At 47.7% G+C, this 18,525-nt stretch overlaps 1 protein-coding gene across 6 annotated transcripts in view; it reads right to left on the minus strand.

Annotated features, from left to right (window-relative positions):
• Nucleotides 1-18,525, minus strand: part of PLEKHG3 (pleckstrin homology and RhoGEF domain containing G3) — a 39,530-nt gene that overhangs the window by 13,719 nt on the left and 7,286 nt on the right. For 4 of the 6 annotated variants that reach the window (XM_045565754.1, XM_045565746.1, XM_045565728.1 and 1 more), the window contains exons 1-2: nucleotides 11,327-11,714; nucleotides 785-1,174 (exon numbers count right to left, since the gene is read on the minus strand). In XM_045565754.1, coding sequence (XP_045421710.1) covers nucleotides 785-1,174; nucleotides 11,327-11,350 — 414 coding nt within the window. In that variant the 5' untranslated portion in view covers nucleotides 11,351-11,714. Of the gene's footprint in view, nucleotides 1-784; nucleotides 1,175-11,326; nucleotides 11,715-18,525 lie in introns of those variants that run through there. The other 2 variants (XM_045565736.1, XM_045565763.1) reach the window with 1 other exon arrangement.

The following is an 18,525-nucleotide window of genomic DNA, read 5'->3' on the forward strand; positions in this document are numbered from 1 at the left end:
CTCCAGGCCAAGGACACCAAACACTGCCAGCAACCACCGGAAGCAAAATGAGCGGCATGGAAGGCATTCGCCCTCAGGGACTCCAGAAGGAGCCAACCAGGCCAACTCCTTGATTTTGAACTTCTGGCCTCCTGAACTGAGAGAATAAATTTCTGTTGTTTTAAGCTACCTGGTTTGTGGTCATTTCTTACGGCAGCCCTAGCCAACGCATACACATCCCTCCCCAGCAAGGCAGGGGGCTTCCTCAACGGCGGCCACACAGCCGCCTTTCCCTGTGTACCCTGTACAGTGTCAAACACTTCGCCTACATCAGCCCTGCAACTTGGGTGTGTCTTCATTTTACGGAGGAGCAACCTGAGCCACAGGAAGTTACCCACGTGCCCGAGACCCCCAGCCAGGAAGCAACAGAGTGGCGCTCTGGATGCAACGGGCCAGGCCCAGAGCCCACTTCACTGCGCTCAGCCCCCGCGGAGCACAGTCTTCTAGAGTCACCTTCCCAGGTAGGCTGGGGTCCCCCTTCTCCCTGTCAACGGTGCTTACTCCCTGGGCACCTGCCGGACGTTCTACCGGCCCCACCTACTGATCTGGCCCAATGTCATAAGGACGTGTGAGGAGTCAACAGCTTCCACAGGGCAGGGAAGCGAGGGCTAGAGACTGAGGCCTCCCTACTGCTCCACGGGAAGCAGATCTGAGAACTACACTTCCTGGGGTGAAGACGGGTCTATGCTAGAGGGCTGGGCCACTGGAGGCCCGAGGGCCCCCGCGGACTGCAGCAGGCACTCACCTCCACGATGCTGCGCAGGTCCTGCACGTACATGCGCTCCGTCTCCACGATCTCCCGCACCACGCGGCCCAGGTAGCTGAGCTTGTGGTGCACAGACCCTGCCGCCGCCCGGCTGCCGAACGGGGACAGGGGCCCCCTCATATTCAGCCAGCTGCTGGAGTTGTTGTTACTGTTAGGGGGATGCCGGCCTCTCGGGGAGCCTGCCCCATTCTCGGCAGGAGCCTCGGAGCCGTTGGCCTCCTCCATGGCACCGTGGCTGTCACGGGAGGAGCCTGAGGAGGAGCTGGTGGACGTCAGGCTCACGGGCCGTTCCTGGCTGCCTTCTTGGCGGAGGGAGGCAGACACGGGCATCCTGGCATTGCTGCCTGGGGTGGGCACCCCAGGGAGATTCTGCGGCAAAACAGACCAAGGGTCAACGTCGGAGCACCCGCAGAAACAGAAAGCAGAAGGCTGTCTAGGGGAGGGCGGGGTGGGAAGCCACCGTTCACTGGGTTCGGAGTTCAGTGCTACAGGATGGAAAACGTTCCGTGGACGGTGATGACGGTCGCGCAACAATGTGAATGTATTTAATGTCATCAAACTGTGTATTCAAAAATGGTTACAATGGCAAATTTTATGTTATGTGTATTTTACTACAACTAACAAAACAAAACCGAATCCCAAGAAGAGCCCTTTCCTCAGACTCTATGAGCATTGACAGGGATGCCCAAGTCCATTTCCACTGATTGGGCTAAGTACTTAGCCTCTCGGAACCTCAGCTCCTCACCTGCAAAATAAAGGTGGACATGACCAACCCCAGGGCTGTGTCCTCAAGGACAAAGCGACCTGCAAGGCTCTGAGCATGGTGCCTGGCACAGCGTCAGTGCTCCACACACCACCACCCTGGTGATGATAATGGTAGCCGTCACGAAGCACCTCTTAAGTGCCACCTGTCTGGGCCTGTGCTGGGGTCACCATACAGGATGAGCAAAGATCTGGCTCTTACCATGTTAAGACAACACACATATCAGAGGGTAATATTCGCCCCAGGACTGCAAAACCTTGGAGGCACCATTGGCTTTACTATGAGCCTGAAATCTGCTGGATGCTGACAGGGAGAGGAGATGGTGGTGGCAAGGCTGAGCCAGCATTAGCCCCTGCCCCACCCCCAGCACCTGGTACTCCTGACTCATATCAGGCACCGGGACATTCCCCAGCGCTGAGCCATGGGTGAGTCTCTCCAAGCTCCCCTCAGCACAGAAGGCAGGAAACTGCACCCAGGTGAGGCAAACACAGCCCTAGGTGGACTTTATTCCCTGAGCACACAGTGGCTCATAGGCAGGCCCACCTGGAGCTGCAAGGGGACGGGGAAGGGGCGGTAGCCAGAGCCTACTGCAGGCTGTGGCCTGTGAGAAGGACAAGGACACCCCAGGCCCACCCCACAGGGCCAGAGCTCACCAACACCACTTTCCAGAATGCATATTTGTTATTTCCACAGGGAGGAAAAAAAATTTCCTGGGGATCCCTCTCACCCCTACTGACCCAAGTCTTCTACCCCTATCTGTAGGGCTCAGAAGCTATGAGACCACAGACATGGCCAGGGGGCCAAGGCTTGAGCTACAAGAAGGGTCTAGAAGCTCTGGCACTGGCCCCTCATTTTCTGTGCCTCTGGCCTAACCTGGAAACCAGCACACCTGGGACTCTGGCTTTTGCAAATCTCTCTGCCTTGGCATTGTGTCCTTGAGACCCACCCCATGCCATACCATCCCCCAACCTGTGTAACTGCTTCCAACCTTCGGGTCCAGAATTAGACGCTGCCCCCTCTGGGAACCTTCCTGTATCCCCCAAATCCAGGACCCCTTCTACGTACTCTTACAGCCTCCCGGGGTTCCCTACTGTAGCACTCGCTATGAGACCCTCTGCTCTAAACTGTAAGTTACTGAAGGGCAGGGGTCTTAAGGGCTGATTTGGCAATTGAATAATGATGGTGAACAAACTGATGCTTTTACTGAGCTACAAGTCAGATATGTCAAGACTTGCTGACGATCCTCCGCTGGCCCAGCCAGGTGCTCTGGAGCACAGCACTCTGTCACTCTGCGGCTCCCCAGAGGGGGTCACCTCTGAGGTGCTCCATATAAGCCTCTCATTTTGCAGATAAGGATGTGGTGGCAGTGCTGGCACCGTGTTCCCCTCCATAGCACAAGGCAAGGAGCACTAACTAATTAACAGGATCATCTGGTGAAATTCAGCATCCCAGGAGAGGCCCCTGGGAGATGTACCACTGCTGCTTTTCCCTCCCTCCTCCAAAGAGCCTTTACAATCGATCAGCTACGCCTCTCCCCAGAACCAGCCAGCGGGACACACCAAGTCATTTCTAGCACAAGGAAAGACAAAAACCCCAGCTCCACCCCAGCCCTTAACCCCTAGCCCTGGGACACTCTGATGTCCTTCAAAGCATGTAGTGTAGTCAGGCCCCCCAACCCCATCCCCATCTGTCCCAGGGCTGGAACAATGGGGCAAGGACTTCTGGCCTAAGACCTTTCCCAGATCAGACCTGGGGTCAGTCAGCTCCTCTGGGGAGGCCAAACGGCAAACGCCCAAGTCCCAAATGCATTTCACAGCCAGCCAGGTCGCAGCCCTAAAGCAAAAGATTCACCACGGCCTCCACCCCAACACACACACACACACACACACACACACACACACACACACACACTATCAGAGAGATTATCTCTATAGGGGACCTTCTGAGGGTCACTCTTTGGGGACCCCATCGTGGCAACATAAGCACACTTCAAGCCCAGAAACTGAAGCACCTTTTCTACTTGGAGAAGTTTTCTCTGGTTGAACATAGTTATCTACCTGCAAACTAAGCTCAAATTTTAAAAATAGTACTAGTGCCCAAATCTCCCTAAGGCTAAAACAAAGTGCTGCATACATAGTAAAAGTTACTTGTCCCTGGTAACAGCTTATGAGGTGGGTTCTATTATTACCCCCATTTTACAGATGCAGACACTGTGGCCACAGAAGTAGTAAGTGGCACAGGCTAGATTTGAACTCAGGCACTCAGGCTCCAGCGTCCATGCTCTCCTGCCACTGCCTCCCTAATGGATTTCACGCCAGCCAGGGCCACAAGTGAAGGATTAGTCACAGCCCCTGGATGCCTTGGCTCCGCTTCAGCGCAAGCTGTGGGGGACTTATGAAGACTTGAGAGATCAGAGCTAATAACATGACACTCGAAAGGACTGAGTCAAGATTCCTTACCGCTATTTCTGGACCTGCCACTCTGTGACCTCTGGCCATTCACTCCCCTGTTAGAACAACATAGTAAAATACAGATTTCAGGTCACAGGATCGCAGGTCATGGGTAAGCAGAAAGGAGAAGGAAAAAGCATGAGGCCTCCAGGATCAGACTGCACATTCTTGGATGACTACAGAAGCCCTGTAGTGACCAGAACTTGCTGGAAAAGAACTAGGGCTCGAGAAAGGGAGGGCTGAAGAACAAACGGGGCAGTGAGCACAAACAAAGCAGGGCGCAAGTGCACTGTTAGGAGAGCCACTTGACGGTGATGATGAGACATCGCACTCACTCTGACTGCATTCTGGCCCTAAGAGACTGATCGGGACCATCATGTGTGGCTCAAACTCCTGCAGAGACAGCAAAAGTACCTGCCCACACTCTCTCTGGGCAGGGCCGACCTTTCCTTCTATCCAACAGGCACCACCCTGTATCGTAACGTTCACCCCAAGGCAGGGGAGGTGAGGGGGCGACAGCAGCCAAAGCCTCAGGCCAGGTTCCCACACCCAGCCCGTCCTTCCACACCCGGTTTCCGGTTCCCCCAAGTACCCCCCAGCCGCCACCTCCTCCGTCTTTCAACGTGAATCAGTCTTCCAGAAAACTCTATATATCTCAAGCCCAACACCTGTGAAGCCCTCTTTGACAAGGTCTCTGAAGACCTTTCTTTCTGATGAGCCTAAGAAGCGCTCAGACATACACCTTTAAGGATCCAGGGCGGGAGAGGGTGAGAGATCAGTTTCTCTCTTTTTTTCTTTAAATGTAAATGCAATCCACACCCTTCCTCCACCCACACCTGTCCTGACTCCACGGCCCTGCCTCTGAGTACCTTCCCTGAACATCCCCAGGTAAGGAGGTGGGCAGGCCGCAGCAGGCCCCGTCTGGGCCCACATCCTTCCCTCTCCACGGTGCCTCAGCACCAAGCCCCCGATCTGACCCCACAGAAGCAAAATGACACGCATCCCCAAATCTGCACTAGCCTCTTGTCACTGAGGCAATGGGACCCTGCTCCCCCACCTTCAGAAAGGATCTGCCCACAGGGGCACTCACCTGGAACCTGCAGAGGAATCCCAGAGCCAGCCACACACTCTCTCGGGACCCCTCCCAGGCCAGTGAGCTGAGGAGAAGGCAGGAGAGGGAGAGGGGACACTTGGGGTGAACCCTCTGGTGGGTGGACATGCCAGAGACTCCCCAGAAAACATGCTGGCTCAGAGAGGGTGAAGGCTCCCTTCACCCACACCCAGGAAGCGGGAGCCCCACAGCACACCTGTGTGCGAGGAGGGTCCCCAAGGGCAGCTGCTGCAAAGGCCCCAGTGGGGTGACAATTCACATGGCACCTGCACACAGGGAAAGTCCTTCCTCAGGAAAGTGACTGTGCTGCCCTGACCCCAACCGCAACATCCAGACATTCCAAAGGCTCTCCAAACCAGGGCGGCTGACCGGCCTTTGACCTTTCCCCAGAACAATCCCCCCAACTCCACTTTCAGATCTCCTCAGGAAGGGTGCCAGGAGGAAGCAATCGAGAAAAGCTACTGCTTTTCCAGATAGGCTTTTCCAGACGGATGGACGGAGCGGGGAGCAACGTGAACGGCCAGAGACCTGGGCTGAGATGGTTTAATCTCGCGGCTGTGCTCTCACCCGCAGCGCAGCACCACCCTGCTCCCCAGACTGTCCCCCGCAGAAGCCCAGCTCTGCCCATTGCCCCACTTCCCCGCCCGAGGCTCTCCTGGTGGAAGGGAGGACGCCCCAGAGGGTCTCCTTGCCCTCCTTCCTCGCAGTCTCCTCATGCTGAGCCTCCCGGAGATTCGGGGGCCCTGAGCACCCTAAGAAAGCACAAGAAAGGGCTCCCCGGGGAGTGACTCTGTGTTCACTGTGAGCAACGTGACTGCGGAGGCTGTGCCAACAGTGTGACCGAGGTTTCTGGGCCACCCAAACCCGGCCCAGCTGGCTCAAATTCACTTTCCCTCGGGAGTTCATTTTCCCACCACCTAAGCACGGCAGGGCCACACACCTTGGCCGCATCCCTGCAGCAGGGACACAGCTGCCAGGAAGGAAAAGGATTGTCGTTGCTGGGGGGGGGGGCGCCTCCTCCCACCTGGACTCTGGGAGGAAGTCTGGGCCCACAGACTTAAGTCCAGAAAACTCCCTTGGCCTGGCCTCGGGAGGGAAGGAAAGCCCCTGGCACCCTGTTTCAGAGGGAAGGCTATTCACCCACAGCCCCTGCATTTGCTCATGCTGTTTCTCCAACCTGGTATGTGTCCCCAGACCCTCCCCCTATACAAATTTAGCCAAATCACTTCCTCCAGGAAGGCCTCCTCAACCATTTTCAATCCCTCCCAACATACACCCTACTGCAAGCTGTATACCACCCAACAGGATAGCCACAGCCTAATCCTTCGAGGGTTACCTTACATGGCAAAAGGGACCCTGCAGATGTGATCAAGTTCAGGATCCCGAGATCGGGAGATTGTGCTGTATTATCTGGGTGGGCCCTTAGGAGAGGGACCCAGCAGGGGTCAAAGTCAGACAGAAGTTCATGTGACAACAAAAGCAGAGGCACAGAGAGGAGACTGGAAGATGCTATGCAGCTGGCTGAAGACAGAGGAAAGGGCCACCTGCCCTGGGCAGGCACCCTGGGCAAGCTGGCAACAGCGAGGAAGCAAATCTGCCCGGGAACTCCAGAAGAAGCACAGCCCCTTGAACTCTGCCCAACTCCTGACCTCCAGAACTTTACAAATGTGTGCTGTTTTAAGCCACTAAGTGTGTGACATCTGTTATAGCAGCAGTAGGAAACTCATACACACACTACTTTGAACTCTAATGGGCCAGGATACCACTTAAAGCACTGGCTGCGGGACTTCCTATGTGCAATAATTTCTTCCGGACAAGACAGTGAACCCCACTAGGCTGGGCCTTCTTCCCCAAACCTTTCCTTCACCCCCAGTGGGAAAGGCACCACTAGGTGCTCAATAAATGCCTGCCGGAAGGACTACAGGATGGTGCCTGGAGCGAGAAAGGTAAACAGTGGCCGAGGTCAAGACCAAAGCCAGTTCCTCCTAGACTAATGAGTTTCCACATTAGTCACCACCAGCCAGTTTCCAATCAGCCAAGAAGCACCAGGATCTATGACTGCTCATTCACCCCGGCAGTCCCATCCTACGTGGCCCCAGACGAGGGGCTAGGGCAGGGCACAGCTGTCCTGCAGTGCCACATACTGAGTGACCACCACCAGGGACTGGGAGCAAGGGGAAAGTGGCCAAGTTTGGAAAGGGGACTGAGATGATAAGGTCTCCCTACAAATACCCCAGCAAAAGCAGTCCACTAGGAAGGTTCACGGAAACAATATACTAAAGCCATGTGAGAGCAATTACTGTTGATTGCAAATTGCTCACAGCCAGGGTAGGTCAACTTGGCTTCCAGCACAACTTGTCACTCTGTGGGGAAATGACACACTCTCCCCAGAAAGGGAGCAGCCAGATAGTCCTAAAAGGTGGTGTTAGAAATTACCCCTGGAAATCACAGATCTGAAGTTCCCAAAGGCCTTACCCTTCTCACCTCTGGATCAAAGTCTCACAGGACCACTGCTATTTACCAGCCAAATTCAGGCACCCAGCCTTGCAAATTAGCCATCTTATTGGCCCTACCCCCACTTCACAGGCTACAGTTTGAGGCCTCTAGGATAGTGGGGGCAGGGATGGTGCGGCAGAGGCAGTTGCGAAAGGAGGAGGAAAGAGTCACACCTTCAGAGCTACAGCACTTATTACCAGTCGGGTTCAAAGGCACTGGAGAATCTCAGTGGGAACCAAGTAGAAACAGAGGGGCCTCATCAGGTCCCTCTGCTTTCTCAGCAGAGAAGGGAATATGCAGGCATGCAATGGGGACCCACAAGGGTTAAATGCAGTAAACTCATGCACAGGCTTTCGGGTCAGGCAGACCTGTTAGAATTCCAGGTTCTCCACCTTCCTGGCTGTATGTATGTGGCCTTGGGCCAGTCACTTGACCTCACTAAGCTTCAAGTTCCTCATAGGCAAAATGGGCACAGTAACAGTGCCAACCTCCCTGGGTTGTCTCCAGGATTTAGATGATATACATAAGTAATCTGTACCTCTGACGCACAGGAAGCCCACCAAGAATGGTGCTGCTGGCGGTGGTGATAGAGGAATCACTTATTTGTTTCACAAGCACCAGGACAAGAGATTTTTCTGACTTGCACCTCAAATTTTTGACCCACATCTCAAATTAATAATAAAAGGTACAAGTTTGATTTGGGGACCCAGCATGACCTAACCGTCCCCCACCAAGCCTGTGCTTATCCATCTTCTAGGATTCCAACATCATCGTGGACCGCGATCTAACAAGGGCGGACACAGAGCAATTCAGTCGGAAAGGAAAGAGCTGATCCTGGTACCCAGCAGGTCAAACCACAGAGTGAAGTATAAATGAGTCAGAGTCCCATTGCTCTGGCATGCAGGGCACATTCCTCAGCGTTTCACAGGACGAGACAGTGCCGTGTACTGCTAGGAGCTGCAGAGGAACAGAGCCATGGGGGAACCACAGGAAGTTAAGGCAACTTGAAAGAAAAAAAGCACAAATTAGTGACCAAAAAAACCAACCTTGACATTGGTCTTTGGGTTTTAGATCCAGATTTAGGGTAGATGTCTGGGAGAGCCAGGGTGTAAGACAAAGCAGCAAGGCCCTGGTGTTCACCCATTTCCAAAGTCACAGGGAATATAAAAAGGGGGAAAGCAGAAGAATGTATATGAAGGAGCCTGGGGACTACGGCCAGCATGCCTCCAAACTACCCTAGCTCTGCTCCTAACCACCGTGGATAAGTCAGCAAGCTCTTTGTGCCTCAGTATCACTTCTTTTATTTGGGGGTAACACTAGTTATCTTTCCTAAGTTGCGCAACTTTGGAATCCATTCACTGGACAAGTATTTTATCAAGCACCTACTTTGCACAAAAGGGCAGCCCAGTGGGAGATACAAGGATGAATCACACACAGACACAGCCCACAAGAGCTTGTATTCTGTTAGGAGAAACAAGACAAGCGCATCCCTCACAGAGGAGGTGGAGCGTGGTGCAGGCAGAAGCAGAATGGAGCTCACTCCAGCCTCCAGGTTGGGAATTCCTTCAACACCTGTGAGCACGGTGCTTAGGCCCTGGGGATGCTGACATGAATAAGACAGTGTCCCTGTCTTTGAGGAACTTGAACTCTAGAAGGAAAAACAGCCATATAAACAGAATACTCACTAAACAATGCTTGAGTGCTACTACAGAAGTACAATAAATAAACTATGTGAACAGAAGACCGAGTGGCTAGTGCTACCTGAGGGGATCAGGAAGCTTTCTAGGAGGAGGTGACATTCCAGCTGAGTCATGAATGTGAGTAAGCTTTCGCCAGGTGAAGAAGAGAACTGAGGGCGTCTGATGCCAAGGGAGAGCATAAGGGACAGCTGACTCCCGACAGGACCCAGACCACCCAAGGATCTGGGCGTCTGACAACAAGAGGCCATGCCGGAAGGCCATGGCAGACTCAAGGGATCCATGTGGCTTTGTGGGAAAGGACAGATCCAAGCCGGGTCTGGAAGAAAAACTACTGAAACAGCTGGAAACGGGGACCCATGAGATGAGGTGTGAGAATGAGCCCTACAAAGGTACAAACCGCAATGTGAGGCTGGGGCTACAGGTGCCTGTAGAACCAAGGAATGTTCAAGAAGAATGCAGAGGCCCAGGAAGGTGCTAACTGTTCACAAAGCACTTCAAGGAGGAGAGAGAGAAACCGAGGGCACCTTGGCTAGAAACAGTAATGAGACCTATTGCAACCCACGTGAAGGGGGAAGATGTGAGGCCCCAAATTAATGAGAGGATATGAAGCTACACACAAATTAACTGCTTCTAAGAGCAAGGAGGTAACACCTACCCTAGAAAACTGAGATTTCAGGTCTTCATTGGAAGGGAGTCTCCCACTGGGATTTCAGGCCAGCAGCTTAACTGGTCCGGAAGAGGGTTTTTTCCTTCCCCAAATTTTCACTTTCCCTACCCAAGGACATCAGAATTAGGGGGCAAGGTGCCAGCAGGGTGGCTCCTCCAAACAACTCCCTCCCCAACGCCAAGCATGAGCCTCCAGACCCAGTTGGTTAGATCCCCCATGGCCTTCCCAGCCCTCAGGCCTCTTCCTCACAGGCACTGACTGCAACAAGAGCTCCAAGGAACCCCCTTCTTTGCCCTGGGCTCTAACCTTGGGCCGACTGCCTGGCCCAGAGAAGTTAGGAAAGTGGGTTTTCCAAAGCAGGCCTTAAGGGCTCACACACAAGTGTACATACTCAAGGCCGCAGGCCCTTAAGTCAGCAGGTCTCCCTCCAGGAGGCCAGGGGGCCCCTCTCCACCAGCAGCACCGGCCCCCATCCCCCACACCCCTTGCCTCCCCTTCCAAGGGGCCTCACCAGAGAGGCCTGAGAAACTCATCCAACCAGTTCCCGGGCAGAGCAGAGGAGCTTCCTCCCTCTGCTGAGAGGGTACATGGACCAGAACTCCGACAGGTGGGGCAGCGTCCCCAAGCCCCAGGTGCTGGGGTGCAGACGCATGAGAGACTCAGCCCGGGCAGCAGACTCTACCCCTGGAGAAGTGAGGCCTTGATTCAGGGTTGAAAGAAATAGCCAAGTCAGGGCAACGATCTGCCTGGGTGGCCTCGCTCCTGCTGTGCAGAGTTGCAGAAGGGTGGGCGCCCGGTCCCCACTGTCCACGGCTGTGGAAGGGGGGAAGCACCTCCTTTCACCTGCTCTACCAGCTGCCACGTGATTTGATCCAAAGCAACCACCCTCTGTGGATTCTGGGAAAAGGAAACTTCAGGAAGAAGTAGGAAATTAACTCTGCTTTTCCATGGGGGTGCACACGCGCGTGTACAGGGTCCTACACAACCTTCTCTAACCACCAACTGCGCATGTTCAAGACCCTCAGAAGCCCCCTCACAGAACCACTCACAGTCGCCTCCGAAAGGAAAACAAGAGTGTCTTACAATCACCCAGCCACATGACAGGGCCACCAGAAGCAGCCGGGGCAGGTAAGACAGGAGCAGCTCTCCCACGCCTGCTCCCGTTATGGTCCTCAGTTTCTGAACCCCACGAGAAAAAACTGCCTTTTTGCCCCAAAATCTGTGGCTGGCCAGGTTTCCTAGGGGGGATCTGGCAAGGCTTGAAGGCCCAGAGTTGAAAAAGTCCCCATCACACCCCACTCGCAGTCCCTGGCCTGGCCCAGCTGGGTACCTACCGCTTTCCTCAAAAGGGCTCCCATCCGAGCACCGGGAGGGCGGCGAGGGGCCGGGGAGCTGCATTCTCCCCAGCACCGGCAGCAGAGCAGTTAACAGGCTTGGGGAGAGCAGCAAGCTGCCACCAACTGCCTCGGGAATTAAAGCGCCCGCCGCCTCCTGCAAAACCTCGTCAATAAACGTCCTATTCAGAACCAGTTCTGCGTGTGGGTCATACTTTCTGCATTTCTCTCATTCCTGATTTCTGGGGGCCCCAGCACAGGAAGTGCAGCTTCCCACCACAACTCAGCAGGTCCACGCCGGGTGAGGACCCTGGCCACAAGCCCAGGAGGTAAGCACCACTGGCTGAGGAGGTGCAAATATCTCCAGCAATTAAGCACTTGGGATACTAACTGCAGGAAGTCAAATTCTGAAGACTCAAGAACAAAGCCAGATCATTCACCAGCACAACAATACTCTATTTATGCAGCACCTCCCCCATCCCAGGCCCTCGAAGCCTGAGGATATTAACCCTTATGTCCTCACAACAGCAGGGGGGGCGGGGAAGGGCAGGTGGGCCTCAGGTATTATTACCCCTGTTTTAGAGATCAGAAAACAGAGGCACAAGTGGCTCCCAAAATGCCAGGCTGAAATAATCACAGTTAACATTTCTGAGGGTGTACCAGATATCGTGCTAAACACATTCTCTGTATAATCCTAACACGAACCCAGGACCATACAGTTGGGTAAGTGGGAAAGACAGGGTTTGCTGGAATCCATGTATCCGGGGCAACACCACCTCCCACGGCACCCAAGAGATTCAGTCAAAGACACCATCACTCAGCCGCCTTTCCCCTCACCCTCCGCCCCACATGAGAATATCCTCATGCACTTTTTACCCCTTTACAATTAACACTTTGCCCAGAACAAGTTCCTAGACGGTGGGGCAACCTGGGAATTCATAACCCACCTGTAGATGCCTCCAGAAACCATATATGACCAGCAGAAAGCAACCCCAAGGCACAGGCCTTCCTTTCCTCCCACATACTCTCACAGCAGGGGTGCCAATCTGCCCGGCAGCTCAGTGAGTGGCAACTACCCTAAACTGTTTTCTCTGAGTGCTCTGTCCCTTTAATGCAATTACAACCTCGTAAAGGTAAGAACCAGGTCTTCCAGGGTTTTGTGCTCTTTTTTCCCCCAGATCTTTTGGCATTTAAATGTCTACTTCTGAGAGCTGTGCAAAAACGTGCCAGAGAGGAAGGCTGATGCACATACAGTGGATGGGATTCGGGGGGCTCTTACGATGGGAGGAAAAAGCCACTCCCAGCGGAGGGTTTAGGAATGGAAAGCCAAGCTGTTCACCTCTTCTCTGCTCCTCGTCATACCCAGCTCAGATGAAAGCTCCAGAATCAGGGTTGAGAAGACTTTCTATCGGAAAAGAAAACCTCAAACTCATTCATATTTATTTACAGTATAAACCATATGCCAGGTACTGGAGTTACAGCAGTGACTAAGACAAATCCTTGCTCTCCCAGAGCTTACAGTCCAGTGGGGAAGAAGGCCACAAAAAGGTAGACAAATAACTAATATATTTCTGGAGAGTGGTAAGCGCTATGAAGACAGAGCAAAGAAAACAGAGTGTGACTGGAGGATGGGAACTTCACTAGGTAGGGATGCCTGGGAAGGCTTTCAGGAAGTGATTCCTGAGCAGAGACTTGTATGATAAGCAGCAGCCAGACAGGCAAAGCCCTGTGGAATCAGCCTTCCAATAATCTTTTCCTCTATCCCACCTTAGCCATCCACGCACATGTTTGATATGCCCTAGACATCATCACCAATAAGTGCATACTTCCAAAAGTGCATGGGAAAACAAACTTTCACCAGGGAGTCAAAAATGGAACTGGCACTCAAAGAACTAGAGATAAAAGAAAACATCTGCAAAAGACTTTGGAAAAAATGAATATTTAAAATGACTAAAAAAAATAAAATAAAAACCATTAAAAAAGAACAAGATAGTATGAACAGGAAAGAAACAGGCCAATTAGATAAAGTACTAAATGAATATGTAACATATGGTATTGAAATTTAAAACCCAATAGCTAAGTTAAGTAGAAAATTAAACACAGCTAAGGAAAGAATTAGTGAAATGAAACATAAACTGGAGAAATCATCCTGAATTCAGTTCAAAGAAATCAGATGGAAAGTGTGAACATTAAGAGATGTATAAGTTCACAAAGAAGAAAAAGGAAAGGATGGGGGAGATACAAATTTCAAAGAGATAATGTATACGAGTTTTCCAGAACTGAAGATAGAAATTAGTCCTCAAAGGCACACACCAAGTTAAATTTAAAAGAAGTCCACATTTAGATATATTGTAGTATAAATGCAGAAGACCACAGGACAAAAAAAAAAAGAATATCTTAAAGGATTATAAGGAAATGTCATGAACTATATGCCAATGAATTAGACAACTTGGATGAAATAGACAAATTCCTAGAATGACACAAACCACTGACTCATTTAGAAAGAAATAGAAAATCTGAATAAGAAATTGAGTTAGTAATTTTTAAACTTCCAATAAAGAAAAGCCCAGGACTAGATGGTTTCCCTGGTGAAGTCTACCAAATGTTTAAAGAACTAACACCAATTCACAAACTCTTTCCCAAAAATAGACAAGGAAACACTTCCCAACTCATTCTATGAGGCCAGTGTTATCCTGCTATCAAGGCCAGAAAAGAGCACAGAAAAGAAAGCGACAATTCAATATCCCTTATGAATACAGACACAAAAATCCTCAACAAAATACTAACAAATTGAATCTAGCAACATATAAAAAGGAATAAATACTATGACCACGTGGGATTTAGCCCAGAAATGCAAGATCAGGTTAATATCTAAAAATTAATTGGTATAATTCAAGATGATAATAAAGTACAAAGACCACCTGATCATTTCAATAAACCCAGAAAAAACATTTGACAAAATCCAACACTCTTCTCTGATAAAAATATTCAACAAACTAGGAATAGAAGGGACTATCCCCAACCTTATATACTGTATCTACAAAAAAACCACAAAATACATCATACTTAATGGAGAAGACAATATTTATCCACTAAGATTAGAAACAAGACAAGGATGTCCACTCTTGCCATCCTATTCAACATTATACTGGAGTTCTAGCCAGGGCAATTAGGCAAGGAAAAGAAATAAAAGAGATCCAGATTGAAAAGAAAGAAATAAAACAATCACTATTCATAGATGACAAGAATTTGTACAGAGAAAATCCTAAGGAGTCTACTACAAAACCATTAGAACTAACAAAAGGCAGGACACAAGATCAACAAACAAAAATCTATTTTATTCCTATACACTAGCAATCAACAATCCAAAAGCAGAATTAAGAAAACAATCCCATTTACAATAGCAGCAAAAAGAATAAAATACTTAGGTTTATACTTAACAAAAGAAGTATAAGACTTGTACACTGAAAACCATAAAACACTGTTGAAAAAATTAAAAACCTAAAAAAATGGATAGCCATTCCATGTTCACAGCTCAGAACACTTAACATGTTTAGATACCAACACTCAATGAATTAATCTCAAGATTCAACACAATCTCTATCAAAACACCAGATGATTTTTTTTTTTTTGCAGATACTGACAAGCTGACCCCAAAATTTGTGTGGAAAAACAAGGGACTGGAATAACCAAAACAATCTTGAAAAAGAACAAAGTTGGAGGGTTCACACTTTCTGATTTCAAAACTTATTACAAAGCTATAATTATCAAGACTGTGTGGTACTGGCATAAGAACAGACATACAGATCAATGGAACAGAATTCAGATTATGGAAATAAAACATCACACGGATAGTCAATTGATTTTCAACAAGGGGGCCAAGACAATTCAAAAGGGAAAGAATAATCTTTTCAACAAATGATGCTAGGACAATTGGATATTCACATGCAAAAGAATGGATTTGGACACCTATTTCACAAAATAGTCAAAATGGATTATAGACCTAGATGTAAGAGGTAAAATCATAAAACTGGTAGAAGAAAAGATAGGAGTAAATCTTCGTGAATGGGAGTAATAGTTTCTTAACCCAACACCAAAAGTACAAGCGGCAAAAGAAAAAAATAGATAAATTGGACTTCACCATCAAAATTTAAATTTTTTGTGTTTCAAAGGACACTATCAAGAAAGTGAAAAGATAAACCACAAAATGGGAGGAAATATCTGTAAATCATGTATTTAACAATGGACTTATATCCAGAATATATACCTTTACAACTCAACAATAAAAAGATAATTCAATCTAAAAAGGGGCAAAGGATCTGAAGATATTTCTCCAAAGAAGATACACATACGGCCAAACACATGAAGTATCATTAGGGAAATGCAAGTCAGAACCACAATTAATACGACTGTATACCCACTAGGATGGCTAAATGATGGATAATAACAAGTGTTGGCAAGGATTTGGAGAAATCAGAACCATTGTATATTGCAAGGTGGGAATACAAAATAGTAAAGCCTATTTGGAAAACAATTTAGCAGTTCCTCAAAAAGTTACACACAGAGTTACCTTACGACCCAGCAGTTCTACTCCTAGGTATATACCTAAGAAAACTGAAAACATCTGTCCACACAAAAACTTGTACATGAATGTCCATATCACATATCACCAGGATTCATAACAGCCAAAAATTGGAAACAACTCAGCTGTTCATCACCTAATAAATGGATAAACTAAATGCAATCACCCATCCCAAAGGAATATTATTTAGCAATAAAAAAGAATGAAGTACATAAAATCACAATGAGATATCACCTTACCCCAGTTAGCATGGCTTTTATTAAAAAGTCCAAAAACAATAGATGCTGGCATAGATGCAGAGAGAAAGGAACACTTATACACTGTTGGTGGGACGCAAATTAGTATAATCTCTATGGAAAACAGTTCTTTCCTCAAAGACTAAAAGTAGACCTACTATTTGATCCAGCAATTCCACTACTAGGTATTTACCCAAAGGAAAATAAGTCATTTTATCAAAAAGACACCTGCACTCGAATGTTTATTGCAGCACAATTCACAATTGCAAAGATGTGGAATCAACCCAAGTGCCCATCAATTCATGAGTGGATTAATAAAACGTGGTATATGTATACTATGGAGTACTACTCAGTCACAAAAAAGATGAATTCATACCTTTTGAAACAATCTGAATGGAACTGGAGACCATTCTCCTAAGTAAAGTATCACAGGAATGGAAAAACAAATACCACATGTACTCACTATTAAATTGGAACTAACTGATGAGCACACATGTGCACAGAGGGAAGTAAAACTCAGTGGAAAGCAATGGGGGGAGGAGGGAGGCCAAGAGCGGGATAAACCTAATGTACCCAACCTAATGGGTACTGTGAACACTATTTGGGTGATAGGGACACCTATAGCCAGGACTCAAGCAGCATAAAAATGATCCATGTGACCTAAAACATTTGTACCCGCTTAATATTTTGAAATAAAAAAGGAATGAAGTACTGATACATGCTACAAATGACTGAACCTTGAAAACATCAGGCTAAGTGAAAGAAGCTAGTCATAAAAGATTATATATTATATGATCCCATTTACATGAAATGTCAAAAATAGGCAAGTTTAGAGAGAAAGTACATTCGTGGTTGCCTCGGGCTAGGGGACAGGGAAAATGGGAAATGATTGCTAATGGGTCTAGGGTTTCTTTTGGGGGTCATAAAAATGTCTTAAAATTACATAGTGGTGACAGTTGCACAACTCTGAATATACTAAAAACCAATGAATGAACTACACACTTCACAGAGGTGAATTTTAAGATACATGAAATATATCTTAATAAAGCTATAAATTAAAATATATATAAAGAAAGAATATCATTAGTCAGCTGGACAAATATAGACTATTAAATAATCAGTGCTGGAAAAATTGGCTATTCCTCTGGAAAAAATAAAATCAGTTCCATCTTACAAGGTTGAGTGGTTCTCAATCATAACTATACATAAAAGTCACCTGGGGCCATTTTAGAATCATTTCTGGGCCACCCCAAGATATTTGTATTTTATTGGTCCAATCTGGGGTGAGACTAAGGCATCAGTACGTTTTTTAAAACTCCTCATGAAACTTTAATGTATAGTCAGGTTTGAGAACCAGTGTCATATAAAAAAAAAAAATGCATTCCAGATGAATTCAAAATGTTAAGTGTGGGAAACAAAACTTAAATGTAGAAGAAAATATATTTATAAATCAGAGAAGGAAAGGATTTCTTGAACAAGACACAGAAAGTACAAATAAAAGATTGGTAAATCTGACAACATTAAAAATAAAACTTCCCCATGAAAAATAACATTATTATAATAAAGTTAAGACAGTCCACAGATATATATATAATGCATATAGCCTACAAAAGATTAGTTATTTAACACATACATACACATATTTTTTTAACTCCTACAAATCAACAAGAAAAAGACAATGGCAATTAAGAATGCATAAAGGATAGAATTATCTCTGAGAAAGTACAGAAGAACTCTAACATGTCTCAGGGTGGGGACCTGGGGTAGCTAGGGGACAATAGTGGGAGACTTTTCATTTTGTTCCTTTTTGGGAGTTTGAATCACATGGATGTATTATTACCTGGTTAAAAAAATGTTTTCATGTAAGCGGCAAAGACTAAGAATAGTAAACACAACTGGCCAGTAAACATGAAAAGTACTCAACCCTACTCATAATGTAAGTGCTAATTTTCAAAACCAATTTTTAAAAAATTTTCCCACCTCTGCTTTAAAATAATTTTAAAATACCATTTCATATCCACCTGATTAGAGGAGACAATCCAAATATTAGTGAAGTAGGAGCGCTCATATTTCTGGTAAGAATAAATTAATTACAAATCACTTGAGCATTATCTGGCAGTCCCTTGAAAAGTACACTTTATGACCCAGTGATCCCACTGCTGGCCTACACACTAGAGACCCAGCACGTGGATGTTCAATACAGTATTATTTATAGTGGTGAGAAAACGGAAACCACTTAAGTGTCCATCAATGAGGGAACTGAGATATATATATAGTTATATAATACATACCATATAGCAGTTAAAATGAATAAACTAGATTTAAATATATCAACATGAATAAATTTAGAAACCAATGTTAGTTAAAGAAAATTTAAGTCC

Source organism: Lemur catta, chromosome 1 (assembly GCF_020740605.2).
Source record: "Lemur catta isolate mLemCat1 chromosome 1, mLemCat1.pri, whole genome shotgun sequence".
NCBI lineage: Eukaryota > Metazoa > Chordata > Mammalia > Primates > Lemuridae > Lemur > Lemur catta.